This window comes from Chelonus insularis, unplaced genomic scaffold, assembly GCF_013357705.1.
Source record: "Chelonus insularis isolate UGA/USDA-ARS -01 unplaced genomic scaffold, ASM1335770v1 contig_70_pilon, whole genome shotgun sequence".
NCBI classification, from domain to species: domain Eukaryota; kingdom Metazoa; phylum Arthropoda; class Insecta; order Hymenoptera; family Braconidae; genus Chelonus; species Chelonus insularis.
Window position 1 is genome coordinate 1,007,808 of NW_023276716.1, and position 26,829 is coordinate 1,034,636.

Below are 26,829 nucleotides of genomic sequence, written 5' to 3' on the forward strand. Positions count from 1 at the left end.
CCAAACTGTGTATTAACATAAAGATTATTCGTTAAACAGAACTGGTGAACTTGCTCAGAAGATGAGTTCCTAGAAGACACCAAGTACCAATTCGCAACTGAAGAGCAAGGATGTACTCACGAGTGTGGGCGGTATTCTCCACCCTGGTACGTCCACTTTTCTTTGGATTACTTTCTTATTTGGAAGTCCATTATCATGTGTGTCCTTTTTGTACTCTGTGTCACTCGAGTGTTTTGCCAAGCTCACTATGGTGACTTCTCTTCTTCAAAATATAAATCGAAAGTCGGTGATTATACTTTTTGTTAAGTGAAAGCTGTCATTTTTACTTTTTATAAACATCCTTATTCATTTTACAGTATTTATATGTTACTCAATATCTGAGTAACAATTAGTGCTGGATATGGCAGATGAATTAAATTCTGCGGTGAAATTTTAATCATTTTTAATATTCTTCTCATCGTAAAATAGTGAGCTCGGTATATAAAATAATAATTTATTCCTCTTTTTAACTCAACCATAAAAAATATGTCATATCAAGTCTCTCATTCATATCAGCATTTCTTTAGCAGAAATATGTCGAAAATCTAACCCACGACCACATTCGCATTTATATTAAAAATGTTACGAAATAAAACTTCTGGTTCTAAAAAATCCTAACGGTATGTTATGTCATGTATGCATAATATTTAGAATCCATGTTGTAGGATAAAAAAATAAATTATAATATAAATGAACAACTCATGGTAATTCTTGGATTTTCATACCATTGTCAACAAAATAAAATTCCTCTTCTTCTTCTGACACATTAATTATCACCAACAATTGCTGTCTAAAAAAATTATTGATTAATAATTCAGTATTTAGTATCTGCACATAGACATTCCTCATCAAGTGTATTGAAAGGCTTTATAAGGTATCACCACGAATAGACAATGACTGGATTGCATATCATTGCAACCGAGGAGCTCGTTAAAATGTTGGCGTAAATTTCGGAGTCGTTGGAGCCCGTCAGACAAAGACAACATGTCTCCCTTATTCTCTTGCACCCCATAAGATCCCGATTACCCTATGAAATTTCGTAGTAGGTTTGAATAGCCGTAGTACACCTATCGAAAATCTCTTTCTCGAAAGAGATTGACAACTACCGGCCTCATGACGATATCCTCCTGCGTCCCGCGTCGTGCTATCTTTTCAAATCTTCGTTCTCTCTTTCTCTATTCCTCTTGTTATCAAGTCGACGTAATCTGGGCTGTTGTTGCTGGTATTAAGACCTCGGTGAGCTGGCCTGGGATGCGGTGTTTAACGCGTTGATACGGCTAGTTAAATACAAAGCTCAGCTAATTTGTTCCGCTCGGTAGTTGCCCGCGTTCAGCGAGACTAGATGGTTTCTTGTCTCTCTAAAACTTATACGTGTATTAGTTCGAGATAAACTTGGCGTGTTTGTTTGAACATCGCGAAGTTTGTAGTACCCTTTTGAAGTGAAACTCTAGGCACGTCGATCAGCCTATAAATGACTATTTTATTCCGGTTCTCACGAGACTTCTCAACGTCCTCAACGAATTTTCATTCTATTATTTCCCTCATCCAATTCTCTTTGATCCTTTATGTAACTTTCATTTAACATTCTGCAATGTTCTTAGCAATTATCTGGTGTTAAGTAAAGCAGTTGCCAGTCAATGTGACAATTTTATTAGAGAGAATCTACAATGTTGCAAAACTTTAATGACCCCTTTCTAGTTAATCCTTTTTGTTAAAAATTATAGAAAAGCAAGAACTTTTGTAATCATTGAGAGACTAAATTTTTTTTGTGTTTTGAAGTGTATTTGTATTCATTTCTTGTGAACCCTTAGGTTTTGACTCAAGTTTCGAATTTTGTATTAAACATACATCTGAGTTAACTGACAAAAGGGCCACTTACAAAGTAATAAAACTAGAGATTTTTGCAGTGAATGATTATGTAAGAAAAAAATCTAGGTTATTTAATAAAAGAAGAACAATATTTTCTAATAGTTGAATCAATCCTCGATGGTCAAGATCTTATTCTATACTCTAGGACTCTTTGAATATAAGAAGCATAAAAGGTTCAAATAGCTTATAATTTTTTTATGTCTTAGAATATTTGAAGAAAGTGATTAAACTATTATTGAAACATTTCTCTTATAGACAAGAGTTGAAATTTGACATCATTATCACCTCTTGTCTATCAAAATAGTCTTAATAAAAACATCGAATGGCTTCACTAGTTATGCCATTGATTACAAAATCAAATTTTTGTTAATGTTAAAAATAATTATAAAATATTCAAAGTTGAATGGTGTTCTAAAGAATCGAAAAGTAAAACTTACATATTAACGCTTTTAAAAACATAAAAATGTAGAGTAGAAGGTTTTAATATTCATTGAAAATTTTTAAATCTGATAAATCTACTACTAACTTTTTTTCACACGTTGAATAATTTTAAGCTCTTCTGTTCTCTTCTGTAAATTGAAAAAGACCATCGTATTTAAGTATTAAAATAGGCAGGATAAAAGATTTTATCCTATCATTTAATTATTTTGTCATTTATATTATGTGCATTTTCAGAAAATTTATACAAAAAATTAAAAGAATCACATTTTCTCAAATCTGCTTATCTAAATTATCTAGACTATTTCAAATACTTATGAAGAGTAGAAAAAAAAAATAAACTTTGGTATTAGATCCAACTATTTAAGAAATTGTTAAAAATTATAAAGAATATAATAAATTTTAAAAGGAATTCATCAAATAATGTTTTACTTATTCAACAAGTAAAGAAAATTCCTTGTTAAAGAAGCTCTATGATTCAAAGAGCATTAATCTCTTTGTAAGTGGATTCCTTATGTTATTTTCTAAACTCTTCATATTTTTCTCTTTTCTTGTCACAGCAGAAGATGCTCGGAATACTCGCAATTTGTAATATCACTCTCATAACATTGTGATTCACACAGTGTCCCACTTATTTGAAACATAAATTTTTAATCAAGTGTTTTTTCTCAAGTGTTTAATATTAAACCTCGACATCCGTAATGCTGGACCTCGGCCTCTGAATAATATTTATCGGTTCGCGATGTCATAGTTGCGCAATACTCTCTCAGTGACTTTCACTGGAGAGATGATGCATCATGCTAGCCTCCTTTTTCTCCTTTGATACATAAAGAGTGAACTACTTTTGCGATGATAATTTATAATGATGATAATGAAAGATAAAAAGTAGATATTTTTAACACTTATAATTATTTTGGTTAAATTATAACCGAAAATCAAACGTGTTGTTTCAAGTGACCAATCAGTCACTCCAGGTGCAACAAATGGTGATGAATAATGGATGAATACTGTTCATCAGATATGCGACATCGATACATATGTATATCTCACTATTTACCACCTATCGTGCAATATAAACATAAATTGATTATGACCTTCGCATGCTTATCACGTTCATGCACAAGGTGAATGTCTCGACGCTTTATTGCTCGGTAATATTCTCATCGCGGAAAGTAAAAATTGACCTCCACTTTTTCACTCAATTTTCACTTATATTATTTTTATAAATAGATATTCAAATTTTTCGCTCATCATAGATTAGATATCATCTCGATAATTTTCTTTTATATAAATTTTATGTGCACGAAGAGAATTTTTTCACTAAATGTAAGTGCAAAAATGACAAGTCCACGTTTCGAAATTTGTAAGTGAAAATATTTCTATTCGATAGTAAATTTTGAGTTCTTGTAAGTAAACTTGTGACTTGAAATGTGTCTTGTTAGTAAAAGAATTAATTACAAGAACTCAAAATTTACTATCGAATAGAAATATTTTCACTTACAAATTTCGAAACGTGGACTTGTCATTTTTGCACTTACATTTAGTGAAAAAATTCTCTCCGTGTATATGTAGAGCGAAAATACATTGAAAATTATTTTATTTTTTGATAAACCAGGACTTTATAATTTTTATATGGAAAAATTAGACAAATTAAATGGAGTTTGTAAAGTAATTGAGAGCATACTAATGACAAACATTGAAAGTACTCACGAAAATATTATGTTATTTTTTCTTTGATGTAATAGTAGGGAAAGGGAAGGTAAAGTGGAACGCAGGGGCAAAGTGAAACGCTCGAGAAAATTTAATAATTTATTAAAATAAGTTTAAAAATGCTTGTTGCACTTTTTTTACATAAATTTTTTAATTTATTATTGCATTAAAAATTATTAACATTTGCTAACATAATACTTAATTTGTTGATTTGCGGATTTTCTTGGTGCTTCACTTTACCAGACATTCCCCTACGTATTTATTTCACTAGCATGTTGAGTTATTTATTTTAAAATATTATTTTCCGAAATGGATTTTATTACATTTTAAAATTAAAAAATTCTCTAGATATTTTTTTTATTCAATTCAATTTGTGTACAAACATGAATATTTTTTTTAATACGATTCTGAATATTCGAATAACTATATAAACAAATATTGCGCATAAAATCGTGTTAATACACCAAAAAAAAATTTTATGCAATTATGAGTGTTTTCAAAACGTGCAAAATAATCAGATTACCTTCTATTTTAATTACTTTTGCCGTAGTAATTGTTTTTTTGTAAGAGACAGTCATATCAAATCGGAAAAATTTTCTGCTATTATTAAATTATTAGCAGAAAATTTTGAAAGTATAAAATGCGAAAAATATGTTAGCAGAGATGATGTGAAATATAAAAAAAAATGTTTCAATAATGAACAAGGAATTTTTGTTTCAAAAAAAAAGGTCACATCATGATAAATAAAGCTCCTATTTAGTTAGCTAATTGCAAAAAGATTCTAATTGGTCAATTATTTCGATAGAATGCATTTATAGTTTATAAACAGAAAATTAAATATCATTATCATCATTAATGATCAAATTCTCTGTTCATTAGTTGTTAATACATGTGATTTTGACTTAATCACACTTCAAGTAATCATTCCAATCCCAATTATTGTTAATTCTTATCACATACCAATAAGCTTCTAACCGAACAATTTCGATATAATTATAATAAAAAATTAAGTGGTATTTAATATTGATGATTAATTACATGCAGACTTTTTCAATTATCTAAAAATCTGTCGGTCGATCAACACACCTAATTTACGTCACCCATTTTATTAAATCATGTTTCTTTTCAATTTTATTTTGGCAATGATTACTACACAACTCATCATTTTCGAATGTACAAAAATTAATTTTTTTTTTCTTTCACCAAGCACTACATAGAAGCCAATAGGTTTCATCATGAGCAAAAAAAACTATATGACTCATAAAAAATTTTTTCGAACGATGTAACAAGTCTCATGATATAAATCATTATCATCATCTTTTTGCAACACCAGTATTAAATTCTGTAATCGTATTACTTTCCCTTATGTAGGCGACTGTTGAATGTCGATAGTGATATCATTGATCGACATAAATCACATAACTTGAATCTTCTCGTACCAGATTCTACCATTTACGATCTGAAATTGAAGATTAAAATCAGGACATCATTTTCTCTGTAATTATAAAATATAGAAATTATGATTAATGGAATAAATATAATAGAACTTTATTTGAATGTGAATTTTTAAAGAAAACATTTGAGAAAAGTAGAAAAATAAAATTTTTATAACAAGAATTTGTCTGCATCATCAAATAGATTTTCTTCATTCTTAAATGTTTGATCAATAGATGACATGACAATGAATAATCATGAAGTCGGATTCTTCAAAAAAATATTTTCCAAGATTTTATTACGTAACCTCTATGACGTTGGTTAAGATCAGAAGTATGCCATTTCTAAAAAAAAAAAAATATTTGAAAATGTGTGAAGATGAATAAAGGTTCATTGGATCGTACCCATTTACATTATAATATGAGAATTTACACCAGTAAAATGGTTTCTCTTTCGTTTTCTCTTCTAGAATGATTTTACCAGTGTAAGGATTTCATTACCAAATTCTATCTAGCGATTAAAAAAATACCTTCTATGATTTTGTAAAAGCAAAGAGCGTGACCTTACAGCGAACGATTAGTGAGTGTCAATCCGGTGTAACTGACCTGCGTCCCCGCCTATAAAAGATGCCGCAACTACTTTCACTATCTTCCAAACGACTCACCTAACTTAGCTTCACTTAATAGATTTGACTTAACTACATTTGCATAAATTCCAACGTCAAGGAAGTCGTGTGTATGTATATATTTGAAAAGTATATAACAAATATTTTTGACAAATATCCAGAAGCTTCAATTTCATTCTCGTGTTTCTCCAACGTTAATCATGCCAATGCAAGTGTACTCATATCATTTATATGATGCTGGACATGATCATAAATAACTGAAATTTTAAGACGGCCAAGGCAGATATCACGAGACGATAATATAACTCATAATGATTCAGGGTTATTTATTGATAAGTAAAGAAATAATATCATGTATAAAAAAGATGGTACGATCTAAGGAGGCCAATGCGATCCGCATGGCTCCATACAACTCACCAATTTCGTAAAGAAGATCTGGACCTCGGTGAAGTAATCACTCCTAATTGCCTCTAGCCTTCATGGAGCATCGTGAAAGCAACCTTCTACCGGACGTTCACGCAAACTTTTTATACAGGGTCGCAGGATTTGCTGGAAAAAATGAGTTAATGCAATTTTAATCTGCGTAATATATTGTAATTATTATCGAACTAATTATAAATTAAATTATTTAATTAGTGACATTAAAGAGATTTAAACAATTGAAGGAGATTAAAAAATGTTATGTCATTGTGTAATTTATTTAGGAAACTCATCAATTTTTATTTTTTTTAAATAATGTAATTTTTTGTTATCAGGTGATTGCAGGGAATAACTTATATGTGATACGAACAGAAGAAATTAGGGAAGGAAATGAACTTATTCTTAGTATCAGTGATGATCAGAAAACACAGTATTTAAATCAAAATTTCGAAACGAGTAAGTGGATTGAATAGAAATAATTTATTACATCATAAGTAGAAATTGTTTCAATTATAATTTCACTATTGTTTTAGATTCTTATAATTATGGATATGAAACCGGTCCTGATGGCCAATTTCATCATGAGATACACGGTTCGGATGGAGTAACTTACGGATGTTATGGATATGTGGATCCATTTGGACAACTCATGGCGACGTTCTATGTCAGTGACGGATGGGGCTACCGAGTTGTTCACCCAAGAGAAGATGTTGAAATTTTTCTCCACAAACACGAACATCATGATGAAAATGCATCATCACATGATCATAATGATAATAATCATGATCAAGGTGATAATGACCACCATGAGCACCACGGAATCATAACGCCGTGGAATGATTTAAAATTCCCCTATGAGTGTGGTCAATTCGAGAATGGCGCCACACGGCCTACAAAACCGGCTCCTCCTAGACCAGGTAAGTAATTCATTTATAATAAATTATAGTGAAAATATTTTAATGAGCTAACTCATATTTTATTTTTCTTAACAAACAGTGTCCAAACCCACCGGATCAGGTGACAATTCTGTTGGGTCGTCTGACCAACCTTCGCGACCCGGCGTTGGCATACCATCAAAACCATCTATACCCACGCAGCCGGCGTACCCCGGTAGTAACATTCCTCCACAATCACCACAAACTCCAGACTCCGCAGGAACATCCGCTCGACCTATTCCTTCTAGACCAAATTATCCTGATTCATCACAAGGTGGATTACCCTCTCAAAGTGGGAATATACCTATCCAATCAGGATATCCAGGACAAATACCATTAAGACCGCCCGTTCAAACGGAACGTCCTCCATTAGCAGAACCTTCGCCACCATTAAGGCCTGAGAAACCATCAAAGCCTGTGAAACCGGAATTACCAATTTCAGGAAAACCAGAAAAACCATCTGGTCATCCAGAAACCGGACATCCAGCGTCTGTGAAACCTGGAAAACCATCATACCCATCACAGCCAAGCTATCCCGGACAACGTCCTGAACAACCTGGATTTCCGAATCAACAACAACCAATATCTCCATCAAAACCAGGAGGTCCAACTCAACAACGACCAGAACAGCCATCATACCCGTCACAACCAAGCTACCCTGGACAGCAAAAACCAGAAAAGCCATCATACCCATTACAACCAAGCTACCCTGGACAGCAAAAACCAGGAAAGCCATCATACCCATCACAACCAAGCTACCCTGGACAGCAAAAACCAGGAAAGCCATCATACCCATCACAACCAAGCTACCCCGGACAGCATCCTGAGCAACCCGGATTTCCAAGTCAACAACAACCAACATCTCCTCCAAAACCAGAAGGTCCAACTCAACAACGACCAGAACAGCCATCATACCCATCACAACCAAGCTACCCTGGACAACAAAAACCAGAAAAGCCATCATACCCATCACAACCCAGTCACCCGAGTCAAGAGAGACCACAACAACCTTCATATCCATCACAGCCGGGTTATCCAGGCCAACAAAGACCACAGCAACCGTCATATCCATCACAACCCAGTCATCCGAATCAAGAAAGACCACAGCAACCTTCATATCCATCGCAACCGGATCATCCAGGCCATCAGAGACCACAGCAACCAGATTATCCAGGTCAGCAAAGACCTGACAAACCATCATATCCATCACAACCTGATCATCCAGGTCATCAAAGACCACAGCAACCATCTCAACCCAGTTATCCAAGTCAACAGCAACCATCTCAACCCAGTTATCCAAGTCAACAGCGACCATCTCAACCCAGTTATCCGAGTCAACAGCAACCCGATCACCCAGTAAGCGCATCACCTAAACCAGGGCAACCACCTCAGACAGCTTCACATCAGCCACCATATCCAGGATCGAAACCATCGTTACAACCTGGATTTCCATCTCAACAACTTCCAGAAAAACCAGTTCATCCTTCTTCGAAGCCAGGACGACCACCTCAACAATATCCACAACAACCGATGTATCCATCGACACAGTACCCAGAAAAGCCATCACAACCAAACTACCCAAATCAGCTTCATCCTGATCAACAACAGCCACATCCAGAAAAACCTCCTATTTCATCTGGAACGCCATCACATCCAACACAAGGGACACCATCACACCCTTCTATACAACCAGGACGACCATCAATTCCTAATATAAATCAATCAGTGAAACCTGGAAAACCATCTGAAACGGATAATTCAGAGGCAGGTGGATATCCAACATATCCATCATTTCAACCAGAGCATCCTTCACATCAAATACCACTAAAACCATCACATTTACCATCCAAGCCAGAAAAACCTACCTCACCAGATAACACATATCCTTCATTGCAACCCGGAAGTTCACCACAATCAGGACAACAGCCATCTTCCGGAACTTCACCTTCAAAACCAGGATATCCTAGCGAACTTCCTGCACAGCAGCCAGGATATCCATCGCAACCATCAGTGCCATCTCAACCAACTAGACCACCACAGCAACCGACGAACCCTGAACATTCTAATAAACCTGGTCAGCCACAGCATCCATCATCTTCACCAAGTTCTTCTCAACCAGGCTATCCAACACAACCCGGACAATCATCATATCCATCGCAGTCAGGATATCCAAGTCAACAACAACCTCAGCAGCCATCACACCCATCGCAATCTCATCATCCAAGTCAACAACGACCAGAACAGCCATCATACCCATCACAACCAAGCTTCCCAGCTCAACAGCGACCAGAGCAACCATCATATCCTTCATCTCAATTTCCAAATCAGCAACACCCACAGAAACCAGGAAAACCAACTCATCAACATCCAGAACAACCACCTTTTCCTTCTCAGCCAAGTTATCCAAGTCAACAACCACAAAAACCACTGAATCCATTGCAGCCAGGCAATGAAGTTCAACAAAAACCAGAGCCACCAGTATTCCCATCACAACCAGGACGTCCATCTCAACAACGTCCACAGAAGCCATCACATCCAGCTCATCAACATCCTTCACAACCATCATATCCAGCTTATCAACCAGGATATCCTTCGTCACAACCAAGTTATCCTGGTCAAGGACCATCATATCCTTCATCTCAACCAGGCTACCCTGGACAAGGATCATCATATCCTTCTTCTCAACCAGGTTACCCTGGACAAGGATCATCATATCCTTCTTCTCAACCAGGTTACCCTGGACAAGGATCATCATATCCTTCGTCACAACCAAGTTATCCTGGTCAAGGACCATCATATCCTTCATCTCAACCAGGATATCCTTCTCAACAATATCCAGAGAAACCCTCTTACCCAAGTCAGCAGTTTCCATCTCAACCTGACAAACCGTTACATCCTACAACTCATCCTGGATATCCATCTTCTTTGCAACCAGATCATCCTAATGCAGGATCACAGCAACCAACACATCCATCGCCTACAAAACCTGGAAAACCAGAAAAGCCATCGCGTCCTTCTAAACCAGGACATCCATCTTCTAAACCAGGCAAACCACAATCACCGTCACATCCAACCACGGAACCTGAAAAACCAGTTCGTCCAACTCACCCTGGACGTCCATCACATTCAAAGCCACACAAACCAGCGCATTCGAAGCCAACGAAGCATCCAAGACCTGGTCACGGAACATCTAAACCTGGGAAACCAAATCATTCTTCATCATCACCAGGATATCCAACTTCTCCAGGATCTGAGTCTCATCATCAATCATCCCAGCCTGAGTCTCCTACACATCAAAGACCAGGAATACCATCGTATCCTTTACAACCTGGTTATCCACCAGCTTCTACACCAGAAAACTATCCGCAAGGAGGTTCTACGTCATCACATCCATCAAGGCCTATGCAGGAAGGGCCTTCAATTCCAAATAAAACGCAACAATCAGATTGTTCGAGTTCATCAAATTCCTGCGGATATCCGCAATCACCATCAACAGGATATCCAAGCACGTCGAACAATTACCCCGGAAATAATGGAAATCAAGGATATCCAGGATCTCCAGGTTCATATTATCCAGGATCTTCGGGCTCATACTATCCTGGATCTAGCTCTTCAGGATATCCTGGAAAACCAAGTGAGTCACAATCATCATATCCTGCTTACCCTAATTATCCTGGATATGGTCAATCCCCTCAAAATCATATAAAACCTACGGATTCATCCGTTGGCTATCCAAATATTCCACATAGCCCAGAAGGTCCCGGAAGTCCAGGAACAGACGGTCCAGGTGGCCCAGGAAGACCAGGAACAGACGGTCCGGGTGGCCCAGGAGGTCCAGGAAGGCCAGGGCCAGATGGTCCAGGAGGTCTAGGTGGTCCAGGAAGACCAGGGCCAGATGGTCCAGGAGGTCCAGGTGGTCCAGGAGGTCCAGGTGGTCCAGGAAGACCAGGGCCTGATGGGCCAGGAGGTCCAGGAGGTCCGATTGGTGGAATAGGTCCTATAGGAGATGTAGGTGGAGACGGTGGAATTGGTGGAGATGGTGGAGTGGGTCCTGCTGGACCTGACGGTCCTTGGCCAACAGGATCTCCTGGTCCTGATGGTCCTTGGCCTGGTGATCCAGCTTATAACCCCGGAAATCAACAGAAAACTTTGCAATCATATGCAGAATCACCCATAAATTTCGAACCTGTGATAAACTACAAAGTGCAACACTATCAAAAGTTATTAGATAGTCATACTATACAAGAAAACTTGGATACTACAGCATTTGGTTATAGACAGCTGAAAAATGAGCATAGCAAACCGCTTCGACCTTCACCATTTAGTTTGTCAGAAAACTCACGAACTTCTGAGAACACTTTTAATAATTACGAAGAAAATAGTCGACGAACTCAATTGAATCAATATAACGCTTTCCAACGTTCTTCAATGACTGATATATTAAGTACTGAAGATGAAAAAAATGAAGAGAACCTCAAAATTCATAATATCGAAAAAGTAAGCAAAAGTTTATCACACCAAGACGAACCAAGCATCCCTTACCATGATTATATTCACCAAGTATCTCAGTATGATGAAAAGTATGAAAATTTAAAATCAGAATCTCAATCAAGATCAAAAGAACTAGTAACTCGTCAAAAACAAGACTCATCAGTAGAATTACAGAGACTACCTCAAGAAATTAAAGATCCTTTTCCAGGATATAATCATGCTAATGCACTCCGTGAGAAATCAATTCCCAAAGTTGTGGAGCATCGAATGGATTCAACAAATCAAGTAAAAATTAAGCCAATTTCATTACCTGTTGGTCCAAATCCTGAGCTGTGTCCTTGTTATATAGTTGAATCAAAAAATTCTACAACTTACACTCCAACTACAACAACAACCGAAAGCATCATACCAGAGGATACAAAGTCTTCACCAGTGTATGGCCAACTAGGGTTTATTCCAGTAATTTTTGTCCCCTATTGTCCTGGTGATGAAACTCTTGATGGAGATATGGCACGAGACATGTTCCCATCAGCAACACCAGTTCCTTATCCTTGTGGTACTTGTAATAACCAACAAAATCACAATATTCTTGGTGGAAAAATCTTGGATTTAAGCCAGCTCAGTAACATTAGAGCTATTAAGCACGTACTAAGTGAAGCCAACTTGGGTTTTCTGAATGTTCCAGTCACTGACGTTAGAAATGGTCGTTTATATTCACATCGACAAAAAGTCAAAAGAAAAAAAGATAATAGAAGGAAATAAGCTAATATAATAATGATACTTCATTCATGTTTTTGTAATTTAAATTAATAGAGATATGATCGAGCTATCGTAAGTAAGCCACGGAACAGTTGTGATCTAATTAAGAGACACTTTGAAGCATAATGTCATGAACAGATGATCCTCAATCCCTCAATACAAGTTGCCACAGTCACTCTTGTTTCTTTTCATAACATGAACATCTCGACACATAAATGATACTCAACATGATCGAAGATAGAAATTTTAGTTGTTGACACGGCTGACTGATAAACGACAATGTTGAAGAATGTTCAATATAATTATGTCATTTTTTTATACGTTTACACTTATGATTAGTTTTTAGTTACCATTCTTGGATGACTTCATTGAGATTATTAATAACCTAAGGTCCACTTTATTATTTTCAATATTTTTAAATGACTAATACTCTTTTCTAGTAATAAATAAAATGTACAAAACTGTGCATGTGAATTATAAAGTATAAACATAAGTTTTAATATAATAAGCATATCAGATAATAATTTTTTCATAAATTTTGATGTATTTTACACATTATTTATCCATTAAAACTTGATTATGTTTTTAATGTTTTTCATATTAATATTAAAACAAAAATAATCAGTTTTTTTCATAAATTATTAATAAATAATACAATTTTTAACTGAATCATTAACTTCAATATTTAAAAAACTAATGCGATTTTCCTTTTGAAAGTACGCTTACAGGGAAATAAATTATTATGCAATCTTTGTATATATTAGTAGCGTTAATATAAGCAAAACATACTTTTTATCAATAATTTTTCATGTATTTCTCGTTCATTTATGTGAATAAATTTTTTCATAACAAATGATAATGATAATATATTTCTAAAAAAGTATAAAACTTAAATTTTTGTTATCTTTATTTTATTGATCTCTTAAGCAATTTAATCAGCTTATGAGTATCCTCTGTATCCAGTAGGGTAACCAAGTCCTGAGTACGAACCATAGCCTCTGTTGAGATAATTAGGATAACCAGCACCTCCGTAACCCCCGTATCCTCCATAACCGCTATAACCGCCATATCCGTCGAGATTATTCCAGCGATTATATCCTCTATTTCCTATCAAACCGTCATCGCTGCCATATCCGTATCCTCCGATTCCATTTCCGTAAATTCCACCATAATAATTAGGATTCACTCCTCCATATCCACCCCCATAGTATCCACCGTAGCTGGAATATTTAATTCTTTGAAATTTATTGGCTTAAAAAATGGATTGATGAATAAAAAATAGTGTGAGTATCTTAAAAATGGATTGTATTAATAAAAAAAAATTTCCCATAAAAATAAACTTTTCTTTAGGATACTAAATCTATAACGATAAATTGATTTATGAAACTTTTTAATGGATGAGTAACTCAAATTAAAAAGAGAAAAAATATGGCGCTAGCCTGGAATTTTTCATAATTTATCAAAGTAAAGTAATGTAAGTATATTTTTATAATTCAGAATGATAGTTTCACTAATGAGAAAATTACTTAATTCATTATAAGTTCATGATATCAAACTAATACTATTTACCCAGCTCCTGATCCTCCTCCTCCAAGGAGTCCAGTAAGACCAGTTTGGTATCCTCTATAAACCGAATTTGGGTAGTATCCCCCTCTGTTGTAACCATAAACTCCAGGATAGTTTCCATAGCCATAACCACTGCCATATCCACTTCCGTAACCATAATCTTTTCCTAGTAAAAAGCCTGAAAAGAAAAATAAAAAATGTTTTGAATTGCATCTTCAATTTCATTATTGATATTTTTAATAGCAAAAACGACGGAAAATTGGATTAAATGAAACCTATTTGACCCATTTCAAAGGTAAAACTAAAAACGTGGTGCTTTTGAAAGTGTAAGTACCTTAAAAGCTAGCTTTGATCAGTCTAGTGTAAGTATTTTCTTTGTTATAAATATTGCGTGGAGAACCAGGAAGTGCTTTCAACTAAGATTGCCTTTATTTACATTCCTCATACTATATAGATACACAAATATTACAGCATGAATGAAAGATTTGAATATGAAATGGATGAATTCAGCAATGAATTTCAAATGAAACACCTAGATTTATGCAATACTAACAATATAACAAAAAACGATATTTACACTGTTCATTTGTTTTTTTCTTTTTTTTTTTTTTTAACTTTCTAGAGTGTCTATTGTTAAATTGAACTAATAGAATTATTACTCAATAAATATCATGATTGAAATGTTAATTAGTTAAGACAAATAATTTATTGTTTATTTTGTATATAATGAAACAGCAATTGCATTTACATTTTTCGAATTCGAAAAATTCCTGCTATGAATAATCAATCCTTGTCGAATCAATACAAAACAAGTGAATAAACTATGTTTAGAATTTAATGGTCTCGAAACATCTCAACTGCAAAGAGACTTTAGAAAGCTCCAAGTATTTCATGATATTTTAAAATGAATTTACTTGAAACTTAATAAATAAAGTATATTGAATTGTTTGTATGAAGTTTATTCTCATGTTTCCAATCTTTTTTGTAGATAAATAATAATGTCTCATGTTATTTTATGCAACAAAAGGAGTAATTTTTTCTAAACTCTTAGACCTATGTAAAGTTGAAGTGAACTAATAATTGTTCAAGTCTCGATGACAAGAAGAATGAGTGGCACGCACGCGTAGTATTGCATTTTCAAGGAAGCGGAAATGACATCATGCATGTCAGACCTGTTTATGAATCATCAACAAGACGTCGACCGAGATGTGGGCCAAAGTAGCACGAGACGTAACAAGAATCCAGTTCTCGTGGTTTGTTTTGACAGGCACGAACAGTCTTGGATACATAGAAAATAGTTTACGATCCAAAATTTGGGTTAAATATCGTTCCCATTATATAGAAGTGTATCTGCGATTTTCAATTCGTGATTTCAACGAAAGGTTAACATGTGCGAATGACTTTGAAAATTATATATTTATGCATGTAAAAAAATTACTAGTCATTTACAAGATTTAAAATAGATTAGCTGTTATTACTGGTTAATTAGTTTTTTTTGCAAAATGAGTAGATAAGAAGCATCTGTGTCACTCGAATTCACACGCTCTTGAAACAATTATCTCATTATCATTATTCAGTGTTAGAAAATAATGATGTTTTACATGTAAGAAAATAAATATGCTAATAATCATTTCTACTACCCAAGGATTGATGATCATAACTACCGTTGATCAATGTAATTAGTCATCCCAATTAATCAATAAATCATTATTGTATTAATAATATTATGTTTGAGAGTGGAATTTAATAATGACTTTTAAGTAGTGGTGTTGTATGTAAATGTAAACTCTAATATTTACTCCTGTCACTGGCAGATGTTTCCAAGTCCTTTGCTGATTCAGAATGTTTACTTCCATCTTCAGATATAAGCTTTGATAGTTCAGAAGTTTGTAGTACAGCACCGTTGCATAAGACTACAGTGCTTACTAAAATCGCCACCTGAAATGCAAATTTTTAATGTTAATTGTTTGACTCTAAATTCTTTAATCAAATTCCGTTTATTTATTTTTACAAGTATTTTAGTTAAAAAACAAAAAGGATCAATAAAAGTATATGATAATAGTCTCGCAAGAAAAACTAAATTCAAGTTATTGATACGGTTGATTGAAAACGAATTGTGAATAATACATTTTTTTTATCAAATATTCATACAGAGAAATTTCATTTGCGTAATGCACACGTGTGATGTTTCTTTGAGTTTCTATTATAAGTTGAATTCTATGTCACTTGACAGCGTATGAATATCTCGATTTTTTTGTAGAATATTCAATTCAATACAGTAAGTCAATGTGAAAATTTTATTCTATTGTGAGACGTAGAAAGAAATTGTTCTGAAATAGGTTTTACTGAGTTATTTTCTATTACAAGTAAAAAGTAAACGATCAAAATTTCACATCATATGTTATGTTGTTATGAAATTTTCAACGATCATGTAAGAATAGTATTGAAGCTACATAGTCTACATTGAAAATTATTACATGAAAAGTGTTTAACATTCCGATAATTTGTAATGAATTTTTATATAATTTCTAAATTGCAAAGTCATCTAAAAAGTAATTAGTAAAATTTAACTCATTTTTTGACAAATTATTTTATAATTAATTAACAAAAAAAAATTACAATCAAACATGCAATCCAATGTATTTGTATTTTTTTTATCATCCTGAAATTAAACTAAGAACGTTCCTTTCATGTGTAGATAGAATGCATTTTATCAAATTCATTGGAATTTTTTATTAATTCCTTTGAATATTTTGTCTGTTTTTGTATGAATTGTAATTTTATTGAAAAAAGTAATAATTAAATTTAAAAAAATAAAAATTGTTACTATTTTTAAAATTAAATTATTCTATACAATTAATTACGTTCAACTTGTATTTACCTAAATAATTTTTATGAATGTTTATACAAAAAACGTTAAAAACTTACCAATAAATGATTCATGTTTCCAAAACTTTTCACTTAGTAAATCTCAGATAGATTGTTAGTTACAGTTCAACAAATGATCAATAAATGCATATCTTTAACTGTCGGTTTTTCATATATATATTTTAGTGTCCCCACCTGGCCACCTCCAATAGTCCATGGTTCTTTGAGTCTCGCACGAGTTGACAAGGTCAACGCTGAGAAATCACTCTGACTTTTCACGACACACCCACAGCTGATATGCTACGACATCATAACAAACTGAAACTTCATCATCGGCGCAAAATTTACTATGGCATCCGGTAATCTTCTTGGGTAAACATTTCATTATCTACAGTTCCTGTCAAATAGAAAAGAAAAGAAAATCAAAATAAGAAATAAAATATCAATTTGACATAACAACATTATGACATATCTTTAACATGAATTAAAGTGGCACAAGACCGTACTATTCAAATATGCTTCAACGCAATGTATTAAAATTTGTTTTTATTATAGTGACTTTTCTTCTTCCATAACTAAATGTCATCTCCTCTAATTTCGATTGTGACGCAGCAGGAGTAAGCGAGGCCGTAGAAAAAAAATGAGCTAAACTAGCTCAAGAGCGATCACAGGTTTTCACACGCAAGTGACAATTATTTCTCTTTATATATACCTTGTAACTTATTCTTCAGATTCTTAATATTAAATTCTTTCTTCGTCGAAATTTTGAAGAAGAAAGAATGGGTAGAAATATTTTTGAAATTTTATCATCAGTTATATTAGCATTACTGTAAGACAATTTTACATTAATTGATACAATTCATTGACTATGATCTCACTACTTTGTTTACGTAATATCGACGAAGGGCAGTTTTAATAATTATTGGAGTAAATATAATATTAAAATATTCCAGTAAGGATAAATCGATTTACACATGAGTCATAGTTATGGTAACGAAGAATGAATAAAAGAATCCTATATATTAATAATTACATCAAGAAATGAATATTTATTGGAGAAAAAAAAACACTTTTTATGAAGTCAATAGATATTCTTTATCATTGTGTGGTTTAAAAATTGTTTAATCTTTAGATAAGTAATTTTAGATGAAAAAGAGAATAATATTCATAAAATCATATGATACTATGTGGCACTAATTGTCGTAATTTAATTAACACCAAACTATAGATATTGCAATTGTAATAAATGAGCTACTTGTTGAGGAAACAATAATTAAAAGCAATCAATTTCGCAGTCAATTTTTTTAATTTTAACTTACAAAGTTAATGATTATAATTAAATACTTAACTATAAGTTCTATGAAACCACTAAAATAAAGTAATGCTGAATATAAATTCTAATAATTACTAAAGAAGCCAAAGTAGATTAAAGATTGATTTCATTCTTTATGTAATTAGTTGGAAAAAAAGAAAATCAATTTATGTCATCCGACAAGGAGAAAATTTTATAGTAATTTTTACTGGTCAATTTACAGTGAAATTTACTCACAAAAAGTGAGTGACTCCGTATTTACTGGTTAAAAAATTCAAGTCATTATCAAATATCAACGCACACTTTGCGCGCACAATTCACTTGGCATGATTAATTTAAGAGCACAATAAAGTTTTTGAATTTAATAGAGAACATTGTAAATCCCAGTTTTCCAAAATGCATTATTTTAATGTGGATAAGTGTGTTAAATATGACGTCGCCCATTTGATTAATATTGTCATCACTTTTGACACACTTAGAAATGCGTTAAAAGTGATTATAATGTTAATCAAATGGATGACGTCATATTTAACACACTCATCCGCATTAAAATAATGCATTTTGAAAAACTGAGATTTACAGTGAAGGGACTATCTGAAACTACTTATTTATTTAAAAAACAATATTGCATTGATTTCATCAATACTAATGTACAGGGTAACAAAGAGAATTACTCAACCAGAAAACAATATTATCAAAACAATAATTCTTTCAAGTCCAAAGGGTTGTAAGATGATTAATAAGTAATTAATTTCGATCGATAAGATTTCATAATAGAGGAAGACTTTTCGACTGGAAAAAAACTCTTGAATTCTGTAATAAAAAACTGTGCTCATGTATAAACCCATATAGAGCCGAAGCTTCAAGTAACAATATCCGGAAAACCAAGCGAGATATCAATTTATAACTAATAATGCAATGAGTTAATGTAATGAATCTCGTACTATCATGTATTTTATTAATCACTATAATGGTTAAATACACGAATGAAGGTTTATTATAACACACTTCACTATTGATCACAGGATAACTTTAATTAAAGCTTATTGTAATAAATTTTATGATGAAAGTAATCAACATCTAATTACAAATTCAACATCGATCTTTACTTCGTTAACCAAAAAAATTATTAATTTTCCTTTCATTAAATATTATAGTGATTATCATACAAAAGAGAAAGGTATTTTGTACCTCATTATTAGATCATTAAAAATAGTATATTGTTAAAATCGCAAAATTTTTTTAGTTAAATGAAGAGATAAATGAATGGAAATGACATAGCAGTGAGTCAAAAATATATCAAAATGAAAATTGATCGTCTAGACATCCACGCATCTATATTTTTGTTCTATTTCTTCACTTTTACTCTTTATTAGTTTAGTCCACCGACGATGTTTGGTCAGCACCTCTTCGACTCTTTTTCTACTACCTCCTCTTACATATATCTTTGGCCCGGGAAACTGTGTCGATGCGGCTTACATAACATCCCTTGTGTAAATATCACTCTTATCCACGAGAACTTGCATCAAGGAATTTAAGTTATTTACTAACTTTTTTTATATATTTTGCGGTTGGAGTAATATTTTTATATCCCACTTTTAGATAGCAAATTATGGTTTTTTTTTGCACCGATTATTTAAACTTACTTCTCTTATTCTGAACTTGGCTCTGAAATCATGAAATTATTATAAAATTTTTTACTTCTAGACTTAACGATTCTCCTTACATGTTTGCTCAGCTTATAATTTGTTTATATAATACTTACAAAGAAATTATAGCTATAGCAAATATTATTATTATTATTATTATTTATACTACTGATACAGTGGTATTATATAGTATATATTATTTTACTAATAAATGCTAAATAAATTAATAAGTTGAACTTCTTCAAGTTTTAATCGCTTTAAGGGATTATTAAAGTAAATATTTCTGTAATTCATACATAATAAATGCCACTCAAAAAGTTACTAAAGTATTCCAGTAAGAAAATCGACAAAATTAAGAGCTGGAATAATGATAAGGCAAGCAATTATGAGTTTATTTTTCGATTCACGAGACCATGAATATTATTTAAGATCATAATACGAAAATTAAAAATTATAAAAAGCGTTATTATTTTAATATGTAGATGACATTTTGAAAATAGTGTCATTGATTATATTGTCAAGGTGATGTTACATCTACAATATATTTATAATAATCATATTTCTTTAATAATTATTACATTGCTTATATAGCATGAATATCATTTTTTTTTAATGTTATGTAAGTAATTTACAAAAAAATCTCTTCAATTGTAAATAATTAATTTATTGAGAACTTCTATTGAAGTTAATTAATAGAAATATTTATGTCCAAAAATTTGTCGCATTATAGGGTTCCTTTGATATAACATGTCACTTTATTTTGACAACCACCGGCATGAAATTCAGACATGAAAAAAATTAATGGATATTGATTAATAGTTAATGAGATTATTAAATGTGTATAAATATTCACTTGGATCTAATAAATGTCATTATTTTAAGTACATCGTGACTACTGAAGTTTTTTATATCACTTCATGCTTCGGTAGGGAAAATATTTTAATACTAATAAATTTTCCAAATAACATAAAGAAAGACATAACTAAATATATTGAGAATATTCAACATAAGTTCCGAGTGCTGTTGATAGATTTTATTAATAATAATGGATAAATCGATGGATATTCTAAAGCTAATTTTGGTTCATATTATTAAATTATATATTGTATTGAGTTTTTTATAAACAGAAAATGTCTCTGGAATTTACTGAAATTCATTAATCTGTAATCAACTGAATATTTGTGAAATAGTTTAACTAATTTGTCATTAAAATTTATCAAATTTTTCAAAGTTAAACTTACCACTTTCCATATTACTTTTGTCAAAAATATATCAACTCAACTAGTACAAAAAGTGTATTGATGGTTTTTAATTGGTATTTAAAAAATTGGAAAAGATGTGCGAATTTTCATGACTCGAGATTAAAAATCTAGTATTGTTTTCTAAGTTTCACATTTCTGAAGTTAAATGTTTAAATATTAAAAAATGCGCATCATTACATTGACACTGATTTCTTCGCCATTCACATGCATTACTGATGTGTTTTAAAAAACGATAGATACTTCCGACATTAGGATTTCCTCCAGTGTCGTTATAAACAGCATAAGAAGAAACTGTTTGCAAATTGCGAGGATAATTTTGCAATATACAACTTATTCTCCTTCAAGAGACGATTGTAAATTCTAATGATTTTACTATTAATTAAATGTCGTACAGTTTGGCAAATAGCTATTGAAGTTTTTGTGAATTTCTTATAGAGGAAGGGTGGGCAAAGTGAAACGCTCGAGAAAATGTATTGTACTTTTTATTTTTCAATTTAGTAATGCATTAAAAATTATTAAAAATTTTTAATATGAAATAATGATATGAAATTCATTTTTCCAAGTACTATCAGAAGATTTCTAAGCTTATTCTTCAGAATGTTTCCAGTGCCATCAGTAGGAATGTTCAGATTACAAATAGTACATCTGTTACAGTCATTTTATTTATGATCAAATATATTTTAATATTTGAGGATCATCCGGAAGTGTTAAATTCTTTGCTGACTTAGTGTGTTAGCAGAAGAAAAAAAGATTGGAACCCGAGCATAAATGAAGACATATTTGTGATGTATTATTTGAACCAAAGGAAATCCTATTCGTTTTGTTTGAAGAAAGTGAGTCTGAAAGTAATGGAACAAATATACATGTGATAACAACCTTGTATTACATTAGAGTTGATATCGTATTGCATCATTTTGTGAGTTATTTAGTATTTTAGTTTCAAATTGTGACTTGTGCAGTAAAAATATTTGCTAAAAGACTTTTCAATATATATAAACACATTTTTTTAAAATAACTACTAATATAAATAACATCTCAATGGGAAGTTAATAATCAATACATATGAATAAATAAAAATTTTTTCGCACCAATAAAACTTTTTTGTATATTTATATCTTCTGGATGATAAACTTTGTCATAGTTTTTCATAGTCGTGCAAAGCTACAATATTCAACAGTCGTACTGGAAAACAATTTAACGCAAATATTTTTGAATTGAAAACTAACATTCGTTCAAGTTAATCTTAAAAACTGCAGTTTTAGTCAATACTTTAACAACTTTTTTTTTTTTTTTTTGCTACAGAAGAAATATAGTGTTTCAGTACTTTTATGTATACAAATCTGCTTTGTATTGATGGGAAAATTGATCCTTGTGTTTTAAAGTACATACATATTTAAAATACATAGAGAGAAATTTTTTTCAATAAATTTCACCTAAATTTTAAAAATTTTTACACTGTTCGATTTTCAAATTATGGATCCAATGAAAATGTGTCAAAAATTCACAATAAAATATAGCTTAAATCACAAGTCATATTCAGCTTCGAAATGAATAATAGAAAATTACTGAAATACTTAAAGTTATTGCAAACAGTAAATAAAGTGGAGCTTACACATTTTCAACTCCGTTTACTTTCATTTTCAATTGATTTAAAATATGAAGAAATAATAACTTCAAGAAATATTAGAAAATAATTAAAATGTTTATTAAATAAAATAGCTAGCATTGCTAACAACAAATTCAGTCATATGTTAATTAACAGATAGATGAGGATATACATTTATTTTACATTATTATGATTTTTCAATAAAGTTTGATACGTTTTTAGCTTATATCACACCACCGTAATCTTTACTTTAAACTTCTCTCCATGTACAATGTCACAGTCAAGCTTAAATTATTGTTTCAATGTAGAAATTAATGTTTTTTTCTCCAAAAGATTAAATTTAGTAGTTGGTAAAAGATACTTATTTAGAAGAAGAATAGTAATTATTTAAAAGTCATGGGTTGTGTTATGTATGATTTCTTTACCCAAATACTAAGTATCGTATTTGATGCATGTGACTCATTGGAAAAAGGTAAAATTTTCCATCAATTTCCGAGGCCAAATAGAATTATAAATTGGGTCCGTCATTGGCTAATATTCGGGCCATCATTATACCTACGCCATAACCAGTATTCGCCCAGTTGTAGGAAATGATGATGATGATTTAGCACTCCTGTTTGGAAATAAACGATATAAATCTTTAATAAAAAAAACTTCAAATATTTATGCTTTTGACGTCAGTGATGATATTGATTAATTATGGAATAAAAATTTTCATAATTCGATAAATTATTTATGAATGTTATAAAGGAAAAATGTTAATGTCTCTAGTATATCTTTCAAATTGAAACATATTTTTATAAGATTTGCAAAATTAATTAAATAAAGAGATTTTATTATTATTATTTAGCTTATGGCGCAGCTAAAAGAAACATAATATCAACTATTGTTTTCAAATTTTTGTATTTTGTTTTTTAGTTCAAAAAAATTAATTGTTAAAAGTTATATTAGACTAGAAGATGCGAAATTCAATGTCCATGCAAAAAATTTTAGCTGTAAAAGAATTCTATTTTTGTGAAATTTAGGATAAATAATTTGTTGGCAAATATTTAAATTAAAAAATGTCTGATAATTTACCGTCAAACTATCAAAACATTGTAACCATCATAATTTTCTATTTATCGTCATCAGCGATTTTTTTTTAACAAACACTCATCAAGAAATAAATTCCCTGAGATTCAAGATGAAGTATCAACAGCATAACGAAGCTCAAACTGCTAAACCTTTCCCAGTACACCCTTCATGGTTGTGAAAAAACAAAAAGTAATAATACCGCAACCCAATTCGTTCACTTCGAAAAGCTTGTTTAGGACCTTTATTGCTCGTTTATTTTCATCGTCTTATATTTACTGACAGGCGTCAGTTCGGACAGGTATTGTGTAACTCAATGTTTGGCCCCGGCAATCTTTATCATTTGTTCAAAAAGTCATTATCCTCAGCACGAATATTATATTTCCAGCTCGAAGAATCAGGTCATCGTCCTATCTTGAATCCCAACAATAAGAATATTTTGGCCTAGAATTTAGTTAATAGTCAATGGAATAGGACGATCATTTATGACTAGCAAAATTGAGATTCAATAGTGAACCTGGCAAAATGGGGCAGCCACCTTGACCTTCGAAAGATAAATTTCTAAGCAAGAATCTGTTCGTCAGCAGTAAACTTTAAAGAGTTTGGAACAAAAACCGCGCATTCACGTTTCTTTCATTTATCACTTTGATCAGTCCCTCTCAAGTGAAAGATTACACGGAGTATAAAAAATGTAATTTACCCTAAGGAACCATATGTATTAGAGCATTTCTTTTGGATATAGATCGAACCATCATATCGTCTGATCGCGTGTATCCAACCTTAATAAATATATTAAATTGCCAAACAAAAAATGCAAAAAAGCCGAAATAAAAAAGACATTCACACTCTGTTTGAATATTCGGACAATGGCAATCGATTCTGACAATCGATAATACGTCTCTTCTGAAAGAAAGCTTTCATATTTCTTCTTTGGCCCAGGAAGTTTTTTTGTGTGACATCAGTGGCGAATGTTATTCATATGAAAGCCTGCGGCACGTAAACCTTCTAAGACTGTTTTAGGAATTTATTATAGGTAGATGATGATAACAAAGCCTAAGAAGCCAAGTGTACGAAAACCCTCGCGAATTTTTATACAGTACCTATCTTCCACTTTATGCAACAGGACAATAGACAATTACTTACAAATATAAGAAATTGTTGATGATGAGTATGGAATAGTAATTTGTCTTTATTTACGACAAAAAATTTATGTTTGTCAAGATTCTTAAGTCAACAATGAATTGTCTCTAGATAGCAAACAACATCAATATTCATACTTTTTTAACTACCTACCCACACGGAAATCCAATGTATCTGAGAGATATATGAAATATATCAAAAATAGGTCTAAGATATATCCAGATGCAAAAAAATGTATGCGAGATATATTTGGGATATTATACTTTTAGCTGATTTTTATATATCCAGAATATATATCCCAGTAATAAAAAAGATATATTTAAGTTACTAACAGATAATATCTTATATATATCTACATAAATTTTCAAAATAAAAGAAAAACTTAATAAATTCGAAGAAAATAACATTTTTTTTATCCATTCAACTTATAAATGAAAAAAAAATAGAAAATGACCAAAACAGCATTAACGACGCAAAGAAGTTTTCACTGCTGGCTTCATTCATATATGTCTATGATGAATTGTTCTCCATTGGAAAGAATTCAATAATATTAAAAAAAAGAATTCAATATATTAAAGTTTAATCACTAGTTACTGATATTCTATTTTATTTGAGTTCATGAATATAACATTGAAGATGTCAATAGCCGTGCTTTTGGTTACAATAGTATTACTAATACCTGTGAAGTTGCTTTACTTTGAATTAATTAAATTTGCCTATTCACTCGAAATGATTTATAAATAAGTTATTTTCCATATGTTATTAAATACAATTGTGAATTCAATTTCTCTGATTGAATTATAATTATTTTAAATACCTCAATTACTGTGAATAATAAACAAGAAATTTCACTATTATTTGCTAGAAATGTCAATGTAGTTGTATTCAACGAATTAATGAATTCTTCATAAAATCAAATTATCTTGTCATTTTTAACTTCCCAGTGGGAAGTTATTTTCATTAAGGTGTTGAATGTACAAATTATGCATATTCATTTTTCACCTCATAACGTTGATGGGTATTTTTTTTTAATAAAAAGTTAAAATTTTCAATTATACATTATTTACTTAACTTTACAATATAAAAGATGCAAATTAAGCTTTAGGTGTTTCTAAAAAATTATTTTTCAAACTTTTTTTTTTAAAAAATTGCTTCCTTAGGTAGGCTATGTAAAAAAAGTTCTTATAAACAATTGAATATTAAAAAATGATATTTTAAATTATAAATTAGTAGAAAAGTTTAATTAAAATGAAACTTATAAATTATATTTCTCTCCTTTTGTTCTATAAATTGTATTGTTCTTAAAGTTGTAATAAAACATTTTAATAATAAATAATAATAAATTTTTAAATTAAAATTATTTCAAAAATAACAAGAACAATTTTCGAATATAAACTATATTTAATGAAACGATAAAATTGCAAAACTTTAATTGAAACTCATATCAAATATTTTGATGTTATAGACTACATAATACACATATATTGACATTTTGATACAAAAACAATCAGAAATATTGATAATTAATTTACAATCAATCTGCTTAGTATAAAATGTACATTAATAAAATTATTACTATATATTTTATTCTATTATCATACTATCGATTAAAGCATAATAATCATTTTCGTTTTC

The 26,829-nt window shown here is 31.4% G+C and overlaps 2 protein-coding genes across 4 annotated transcripts; one reads left to right on the forward strand and one right to left on the reverse strand.

The window, feature by feature from the left end:
- Positions 1 to 13,215, forward strand: LOC118070931 (collagen alpha-1(III) chain-like). 3 transcript variants are annotated; one of them, XM_035089818.1, is made up of 5 exons: positions 1 to 146; positions 6,871 to 6,991; positions 7,069 to 7,452; positions 7,532 to 11,326; positions 11,360 to 13,215. In XM_035089818.1, the coding sequence occupies exons 1-5, from the start codon at positions 111 to 113 to the stop codon at positions 12,721 to 12,723; spliced, it is 5,700 nt and encodes a 1,899-aa protein (XP_034945709.1). In that variant the 5' UTR covers positions 1 to 110; the 3' UTR covers positions 12,724 to 13,215. The 3 variants fall into 3 exon arrangements, with proteins under 3 accessions (XP_034945709.1, XP_034945708.1, XP_034945710.1); XM_035089817.1 differs by having other exon boundaries at positions 7,532 to 13,215; XM_035089819.1 differs by lacking the exon at positions 1 to 146 and adding an exon at positions 5,679 to 6,677 and having other exon boundaries at positions 7,532 to 13,215.
- Positions 13,216 to 13,614: 399 nt separating this feature from the next.
- LOC118070965 (keratin-associated protein 19-2-like) lies at positions 13,615 to 17,359 on the reverse strand. Its single transcript, XM_035089877.1, has 4 exons — positions 17,215 to 17,359; positions 16,086 to 16,224; positions 14,290 to 14,464; positions 13,615 to 13,940 (listed from the first exon to the last, which is right to left on the reverse strand). Exons 1-4 carry the CDS (start codon positions 17,227 to 17,229, stop codon positions 13,661 to 13,663), a joined length of 609 nt encoding a protein of 202 aa, XP_034945768.1. The 5' UTR covers positions 17,230 to 17,359; the 3' UTR covers positions 13,615 to 13,660.
- Positions 17,360 to 26,829: the final 9,470 nt, after the last annotated feature.

Excerpts from the sequence above, each read along its gene's own strand:
- LOC118070965 (XM_035089877.1), bottom strand. Across the intron at positions 14,465-16,085 it reads AACATCTGCCAGTGACAGGA|GCTTTTTACTAGGAAAAGAT; the intron begins GTAAATATTAGA and ends TTTTCTTTTCAG. Across the intron at positions 13,941-14,289 it reads GGAGGAGGATCAGGAGCTGG|CTACGGTGGATACTATGGGG; the intron begins GTAAATAGTATT and ends TAAATATTCCAG.
- LOC118070931 (XM_035089817.1), top strand. The coding sequence starts at position 111 with ATGTACTCACGAGTGTGGGCGGTATTCTCCACCCTG. Across the intron at positions 147-6,870 it reads GGGCGGTATTCTCCACCCTG|GTGATTGCAGGGAATAACTT; the intron begins GTACGTCCACTT and ends TTTTGTTATCAG. Across the intron at positions 7,453-7,531 it reads ACCGGCTCCTCCTAGACCAG|TGTCCAAACCCACCGGATCA; the intron begins GTAAGTAATTCA and ends CTTAACAAACAG.